Genomic DNA, 8,860 nt, shown 5'->3' with positions numbered 1-8,860 from the left:
AGGAGGGCGCTCCGCACTGTCAGTCAAAACTGGTTGACTAAGGGATGAAAGTCGGCTCTGTCTAAATAACCAGACCAAGAAAGAGTGCGATCTCAGATGCAGGGAAGGGAGCATGGGATTACAACCCAGAATTTACTTTACTTTCCTCTCTCGATTTGCAGCTACGGAAGTTGTCACCAACTGCGTAACCTCTCCAAGCGCTCGTAAGACTGAACAGGGCAGTTACCCGCATCCAGACACTCAGGCTGGACTGACCTAGGAAGCCCAGCACCGCCCGGGTTCCGCCTGTACCTCCCAACTTGTAATAATAAGTGCGAAGCTCCCTGGGACTCCACCTGAGAGTCTCCAGCCTAACTAATGTGGAAGGCACTTTTAATCAGCCGCCGCTTTACTCGGATTTAGGACCTCCCGGCCCACGTGGGGGCGTGTCTCCTCAGTTAGGGGCGGGGCGTTCCCGGCCGGGAGTAACCGCCGCGCCCCCTGACGCCCCGCCCCCTCCCCACCCTAGCCGCCATTGGGGAGGCCAGACTGCCGGTGGGGGCGGGGTCAGAAATGTCTGGCAACTTCAGGTACCAGTCCGGTTGCCTGGCGATGGGGGAGGAGGCGGGGCCGAGGAGAAAAAGGAGCCGCACTCCGCCCGACTAGGGCAAGAGCTGGAGAGGCGGCCGCGCAGCCGCCTTAGCTCTCTCTCCGGCCTCGCGTTCCACCCAACCCTGGATCGCGAGCCGCACATGCGTAGCGCGAGCTACCGCCTCCGCCCCTCATAGGGCTCGTGGTGGGGCTACGCGTTCGGCGCTGGTGGCACCACGGTCGGAGCCGCCCAGGAGCCGGTGAACCGAGCAGTCTCGTGAGAGGGGCTCGGGAGGGCAGGCTCAGGAAGAAGGAGCGCCGCGTCCACCGCGGCTGAGGAAGATGGTGTTCGAGTCGGTGGTCGTGGACGTGTTGAACCGGTTCTTGGGGGACTATGTGGTGAACCTGGACACGTCCCAGCTCAGTCTGGGCATCTGGGCAGGTAACGAGACCGCCGCAGTCTCTCCATCTCGCCTCCCGTGCTTCCGTTGACAGCCGGCCCTGCCTTACTGGGGCCTCTGGCCCCACTCTGCCACCTGCCGCCGACTCGTTTGGGGTCATGTTACGTAGAGCCGGGAGGCAGTTGCTGGGCCTCCACCGGCGAGTTAGCGTTTTGGCCGGAGGGGATTAGGGTCTCTGATGCTGGATGAAAAGGCCGCCCCCCGCTTTCCGCCGAAGGGACCCAGAGTGGGCTCCAAGGGTCTGGAGTTCAAATTCCACCGAACCGCCCTTTTCAGCCCCTCGAGGTCCGGTTTCAGCTGTGTTGGGCGAGGGGCGGCCTCTAGACACACCTGGGCTTGGTCTGGTCCCTGTCATTTTCGCCCCTTGGGTTGTGATGGAGGCCCGGGCAGCCCACGGAGGGCCGCACGCCGCCCCGCACGTGAAAGCAAGGAGCTGTGACCGGAGATGCCGTCCTCCTCCCGCGCCCAGCCTCCGGGTACGGCCAAACCCTGCTGGCTGCTCGGCTCCCTCTTCCGGCCTCACCGCCTCGAGTCCGGGAGGCTCGCCTGGGTTCGGTTGATAACAGCGAAAACTCCTGTGCAGGATCGCTCGAAAGATTGGTTGTCAATTTACAACCTGACCAGCAATATGTCAAGCTTGTTAAGGGTTTGGGGCTTTGTGGGTCGCAGAGTTACTGAATTTTTAAAGAAGCTAGGTGCTCTGTCCTTACGCTAAGTGAGATGTGAAGTTGGATGGTGAAGGACTGATGCTTTACTTTGTATCCATTTATTCTGGTGTGTTTCCTTATTTGGAGTTTCATTTTTAGTGCTGTGCTTCCACCTGTTTTTGTATTACACCCTTATCTATTTTAAACACCCATTAGAAATTAGATTCTTTTTCTTATGAAATGTCTTTCCCAGGCCAAAGCTAGGGTTAATCTCCTTGTGTGAGTAATATATATATATATTTAAATTTTAGTCTTTTTGAATATGCACACACTTGACAGCTTTCTTCTAAAATACTTATTTATCGTGATATTTCTCCTTTATTTAATAGTGTAAATAGGTAATTTAGTTTGATAAAGAAAACCTCTTGTTAACTGCTGTTGATATCCACCTTGGTAGAGAGTGGGACTGCAGGAATGAAGAACATAAATGCTAGCTCAGCATCTCTGACTAGTACCAGAAATTTACAGATAGTTTAATCTGTGCTGTTTTTCATTTGTAAAATAATAATGATAAAACTTGTCTCCACCCACCTCAGTAGGAAGCCTTAAGAACATTTTGTGGTGTGCTTTGCTTTTAACCTGTAGTGGAAAATTGCTTCTACTTCAAAGTGGAGGTTGGTGTAGAGTTTGATTTATCAGTGGATTTGTTCATATGAAATACTCATACACTAAATTCACTCTTGTGATGCACAATTCTATCAATTTGACAATACAAGGAAGCACGTATCCAGCATCACGATCTTGATACAGAAAAAAACATCAGTTCAGTCGCTCAGTCGTGTCTGACTCTTTGTAACCCCGTGGACCGCAGCTCACCAGGCCTCCCTGTCCATCACCAACTCCCGGGGTTTACCCAAACTCATGTCCATTGAGTTGGTGATGCCATCCAACCATCTCATCCTCTCTTGTCCCCTTCTCCTGCTCTCAATCTTTCCCAGCATCAGGGTCTTTTCCAATGAGTCAGCTCTTCGCATCAGGTGGCCAAAGTACTGGAGTTTCAGCTTCAACAGTCTTTCCAATGAACACCCAGGACTGGTCTCCTTTAGGATGGACTGGTTGGATCTCCTTGCAGTCTAAGAGACTCTCAAGAGTCTTCTCCAACACCACAGTTCAAAAGCATCAATTCTTTGGTGCTCAGCTTTCTTCACAGTCCAACTCTCACATCCATACATGACTACTGGAAAAACCATAGCCTTGAGTAGACAGACCTTTGTTGGCAAAGTAATGTCTCTGCTTTTTAATATGCTGTCTAGGTTGGTCATAACTTTCCTTCCAAGGAGTAAGCGTCTTTTAATTTCATGGCTGCAGTCACCATCTGCAGTGATTTGGGAGCCCCCCAAAATAAAGTCAGCCACTGTTTCCACATCTCAAAACTTCCTCTGCCGCCCCTTTGTAGTCTCCCACCCAACTCCTACCCTTCCTCCTGGCAACCATTGGTCGTTTTCCATCCCTACAGTTTTCCCTTTTCTACAGTGCCATATAAATGGAATTATATGGTATGTTTCTTTGTGGACCTGATTTCTTAGTTCATTCCTTTCACTTACTAAATGAAATGAATTTGAGAGGCATTCGTGTGTGTGGCATGCATCAAAATTGTGCAACTGTCGCTACATCTAATTCCAGAACATTTTCAACACTCCAAAAATAAATCTCATACCTGTTAACAATCACTACAAATTTATCCCCACTAATCATTGCCAGTGATTCCTCTGACAATCACTAATACACTTTTTGTCTTCTATTGATTGCCAATTCTGGACGTTTCATGTAAATGGAATCATAATATACATGGCCTCTTGTTTCTGACTTCTTTCACTTAGTACTATATTTTCAAGGTTCATTTATATTGTAGCATATATCAGTATTTCATTCCTTTTTGTGGCTGTTAATAACATTCCATTGTATGGGTGTAACTCATTTTGTTTATCTTTTCATCAGTTGATGGACATTTAAATTATTATTACCTTTCCTTTTATGACTAATGCTGCTGTGAACATTCATGTACAGGTTTTTCATGGACATATACTTTAAGTTCTCTTGTGTATAGAGGTGGAATTTCTGAGTGATATGGTAACTCTGTTTAGACATTTTAAGGAATTTCCAAACCCTTGAAAATTCTTTAAGTATTATGGATGCAAGTCCTTTGTTAAGATAGGTGATTTGAAAAATACTTTCTCGGAGTTGTTTCCGAGGCTGTTTTTTGCAAAACAAAAGTTTAAAATTTTAATCAAGTCTAGTTTATCAGAATTCTGAGTCATGCTTTTGGTGTTATATCTGTGAAATCTTTCCCTAACCCAAAGTCACAAAGATTTTCTCCTGTGTTTTATTCCAGAAGCTTTATAATTTTATATTTTGTGGTTTTTGAGTAATAGGTAGAATTTAAAATCTTCTTGGAGGATTTAAAAAGCAATAATAATTCTTGATAAACTTAGAGGACCAAAACATTCTTTGAAAATCTCAATAATAGAAACTAGGTGCTACATAGGAAAAATGTTAAGATCATGGACTTAATATTTTATGGTCTAGTGTCAGAAGGACCTGTTAGTAAACGTGTGCTTTTGCTAGGCTTCCATATAGTAATCCAGTTAATATCACTATTGGCATATGAATAGTATAATTAGTATACAGAAGTTAAATTGATGGTTTCATATCTACTAATGGAAAATTTGTTTCAGAGATGTTCCTTTGAAAATTAGAATTCTCTTTTCCTTAGAAACATTGTTATATATGAAGTTTACAAAGCTAATTATAACACAGTAGAACAGGGCCGCTGTGCTGTGCTGTGCCCTAGGTAGACTGAGTCCTGGAAGCATCTATTTTGTGGAAGGAGAAAGAGAAATTGAGTTTTTTCTCAAACTGTTGGCAGATTCTGATGTTGATAAAGTATATATTTTAAACAGTGTTATTTCCACCTTTCCACCCTTCCTGTGTATCATCCATTTAGGGAGTTGGTAGTACTTCGTAGACACATCTGTGATTCGCCTCCCAACTTTGCTAAACCATCTCGTGTTTAATATTTCATTCAAGAGCTAGGCTGCATCAGAATCAGTCATATGTGATTGTTAGAAATACAGATTTTTTTTGGAACTACTTCCCAGATACTATAATTCATTTATTGAAAGTAAGACACTCCCCACCAATGTTTTTTAACCAAATGACACAGGGGATTGTGATGTCCAAATAGGTGCATTTTAAGGGCACTTTTAGGGCAAAAATATTAGAAATTCAGGGGCAGAAGTAGTGGTAAGGATGCCTTGTGTAATAGAATTATCATTTGTAACATAGAGTGTACCTTTTTATATTATAGTTTTATTTCTTCTCACTCATTTTGTTTGTTTGCTCCAAAATGACAATACTTGGGCAAATTAAAAAAATTCGTTATGCCTGACATCTTTGTGTAACATTAGAAGCTCAGACTTCTTTGAAAAACAAAAAACAAATTGCATATTCTGTTTTTAAAATGTTAATCTGTTAAAATGTTTCTCTTTATGTATAGTCTTAGGTTCAGTTCAGCTGCTCAGTTGTGTCACTCTTTGCAACTCCATGGACTGCAGCACGCCAGGCCTCCCTGTCCATCATCAGCTTCTGGAGTTTACCCAAACTCATGCCTGTTGAGTTGGTGATGCCATCCAACCATCTCATCCTCTGTCGTCGCCTTCTCCTCCTGCCTTCAATCTTTCCCAGCATCAGTCAGTTCTTTGCATCAGGTGGCCAAAGTATTGGAGCTTCAGCATCAGTCCTTCCAATGAATATTCAGGACTGATTTCCTTTAGGATGGACTGGTTGGATCTCCTTGCAGTCCAAGGGACTCTCAAGAGTCTCCTCCAACACCACAGTTCAAAAGCATCAGTTCTTCAGCACTCAGCTTTCTTTATAGTGCAACTCTCACATCCATACATGACTACTGGAAAAACTATAGCTTTGACTAGACAGACCTCTGTTGGCAAAGTAATGTCTCTGCTTTTTAATATGCTGTCTATGGTGGTCATAGCTTTTCTTCCACAGAGCAAGCCTCTTTTAATTTCATGGCTGCAGTCACCATCTGCAGTGATTTTGGAGCCTAAGAAAGTCTGTCACTGTTTCCATTGTTTCTCCATATATTTGCCATGAAGTGATGGGGCTGATGCCATGATCTTCATTTTTTGAATGTTGAGTTTTAAGCCAGCTTTTTCACTCTCTTCTTTCACCTTCATCAAGAGGCTCTTTAGTTCCTCTTTGCTTTCTGTCATAGAGGTGTGTTATCTGCATATCTGACGTTATTGACATTTCTCCCAGAAATGGAATGGAATGGAATCTTGATTCCATCTTGTGCTTCATCCAGTCCGGGAGCAGTTTGTATATCTTCATCACATATCCCTAGTTTGTTCTTCCTTCTTTCCCTCTCTCCTTTTGTAACGACAAGTTTATTTTCTATTTCTGTGAATCTTTCTGTTTTGTATATACACTTATTTATATTCCATGTATAGTTGACATCATATAATATTTGCCTTCTCTGACTTTTTTCACTAAACATGATATTCTCTAGGTTCATCTTCATTGCTGTACATGGCTATATTTCATTTTTATGACTCAGTACTATTTTATTTTGTGTGTGCGTGTATGTATGTGAGACATCTTTTTAACTCAGTCATCTATTGCTGGACAGTTGAGTTGTTTCCATGTCTTGGCTGTTGTAAGTAGTGCTGCTCTAAACACTGGGCTGCCTCTGTCTTTTTCAATTAGTTTTCTTTTTTTCTGGATGTGTACCCAGCAGTGGAATTGCTGGACCATATTCTAGTTTTATTTTTACTTTCTAAAGGGACCTCCTTACTGCTTTCCACTGTGGCTGTACCAATTTACATTCCCACCAACAAGGGTTGCCATTTCTCTGTATGCTCTCTAACATCAGTTATTGTAGACTTTGTGATGATAGGTATTCCGACAGGTGTGAAGTGATACCTCATTGTGGTTTTGATTTCCATTTCTGTATAATTATCAATACTGAGAATCTTTTCACATGCCTATTTAGCCTTCTGTATGTTGTCTTTGGAAAAATATTTATTCAGGTCTTCCACTCATTTTTTGATTAGATTGTTTGTTTTTTGATGTGAACTGTTTGCATATTTTGGACAATAACCCCTTGTCAGTTACATCATTTGCATCACTTTCAAAATTAGGAAATGTGAGATTGCCAACGTTCCTTTGAAGGTTGTTTTGACTGTGGGTCCTTTGAGATGTCATATGAATTTAAAAATGAATCTCTCTGTTTCTGAAAAGAATTGGGATTTAATGTGGATTACATTGGATCTGTAGGTTGCTTTGGGTAATATTGATATCTTAACAATATTGTGAAAATGGAATGTTTTTCCATTTATATATGTGTTTTCTTTATTTCAACAGTGTCTTACAGGTTTTGGGATATAAATCATTCTTCTCTTCTCTCTCCCCATTGTTTTTTCCTATGTATTTTTGATACTGTTGTAAATGGCTTCCTTGGTGGCTCAGTGGTAAAAATTCTGCCTGTAATAAGATGTCGGTTCGACCCCTGGGTGTGGAGGTTCCCCTAGGGAAGGAAATGGCAAACCACTCCAGTATTCTTGCCTGGGAAATCCCATGGACAGAGAACCTAGTAGGCTGCAGTCCATGGGGTTGCAAAAGAGTTGGGCAAGACTTAGCAACTAACGAAAACAATTGTAAATGTAATTGTTTTCGTAGTTTCTATCTTGGATTGTTAAGTGTATAGTAACAACTGCTTTTTGTATTTTGATTGTGTATCCAGCTGCTGTTGCTGCTAAGTCACTTCAGTCGTGTCCGACTCTTTGCGACCCCGTGAATCACAGCACGCCAGGCCTCCCTGTCCATCACCAACTCCCGGAGTTCACTCAGACTCACGTCCATTGAGTCAGTGATGCCATCCAGCCATCTCATCCTCTGTCGTCCCCTTCTCCTCTTGCCCCCAATCCCTCCCAGTATCAGGGTCTTTTCCAATGAGTCAACTCTTCGCATGAGGTGGCCAAAGTACTGGAGTTTCAGCTTTAGCATCATTCCTTCCAAAGAGATCCCAGGGCTGATCTCTTTCAGAATGGACTGGTTGGATCTCCTTGCAGTCCAAGGGACTCTCAAGAGTCTTCTCAAACATCACAGTTCAAAAGCATCAATTCTTCAGCGCTCAGCCTTCTTCACAGTCCAACTCTCACATCCATACATGACCACAGGAAAAACCATAGCCTTGACTAGATGAACCTTTGTTGGCAAAGTAATGTCTCTGCTTTTGAATATGCTATCTAGGTTGGTCATAACTTTCCTTCCAAGGAGTAAGCGTCTTTTAATTTCATGGCTGCAGTCACCATCTGTAGTGATTTTGGAGCCCAGAAAAATAAAGTCTGACACTGTTTCCACTGTTTCCCCATCTATTTCCCATGAAGTGGTGGGACCGGATGCCATGATCTTCGTTTTCTGAATGTTGAGCTTTAAGCCAACTTTTTCACTCTCACTTTCACCTTCATCAAGAGGCTTTTTAGTTCCTCTGCACTTTCTGCCGTAAGGGTGGTGTCATCTGCATATGTGAGGTTATTGATATTTCTCCCGGCAATCTTGATTCCAGCTTGTGTTTCTTCCAGTCCAGCGTTTCTCATGATGTACTCTGCATAGAAGTTAAATAAGCAGGGTGACAATATACAGCCTTGACATACTCCGTTTCCTATTTGGAACCAGTCTGTTGTTCCATGTCCGGTTCTAACTGTTGCTTCCTGACCTGCATACAGATTTCTCAAGAGGCAGATCAGGTCTGGTATTCCCATCTCTTTCAGAATATTCCACAGTTTATTGTGATCCACACAGTCAAAGGCTTTGGCATAGTCAGTAAAGCAGAAATAGATGTTTTTCTGGAACTCTCTTGCTTTTTCCATGATCCAGCGGATGTTGGCAATATGAGCTCTGGTTCCTCTGCCTTTTCTAAAACGAGCTTGAACATCAGGAAGTTCACGGTTCACATATTGCTGAAGCCTGGCTTGGAGAATTTTAAGCATTACCTTACTAGTGTGTGAGATGAGTGCAATTGTGCGGTAGTTTGAGCATTCTTTGGCATTGCCTTTCTTTGGGATTGGAATGAAAACTGACCTTTTCCAGTCCTGTGGCCACTGC

The 8,860-nt window shown here is 43.2% G+C and overlaps 1 protein-coding gene across 3 annotated transcripts in view; it reads left to right on the top strand.

The window, feature by feature from the left end:
* Nucleotides 1-670: 670 nt before the first annotated feature.
* VPS13A (vacuolar protein sorting 13 homolog A) overlaps nucleotides 671-8,860 on the top strand; it is a 283,496-nt gene continuing 275,306 nt past the window's right edge. For all 3 annotated transcript variants that reach the window (XM_005892982.2, XM_005892984.3, XM_005892985.2), the window contains exon 1: nucleotides 671-1,012. In XM_005892982.2, the coding sequence (XP_005893044.1) occupies nucleotides 913-1,012 (100 nt within the window). In that variant the 5' untranslated portion in view covers nucleotides 671-912. The remainder of the gene's footprint in view (nucleotides 1,013-8,860) is intronic.

This window comes from Bos mutus, chromosome 8, assembly GCF_027580195.1.
Source record: "Bos mutus isolate GX-2022 chromosome 8, NWIPB_WYAK_1.1, whole genome shotgun sequence".
NCBI lineage: Eukaryota > Metazoa > Chordata > Mammalia > Artiodactyla > Bovidae > Bos > Bos mutus.
Note: the sequence above shows the minus strand (reverse complement) of the source record. Positions and strands in the feature narration are given on the sequence as shown.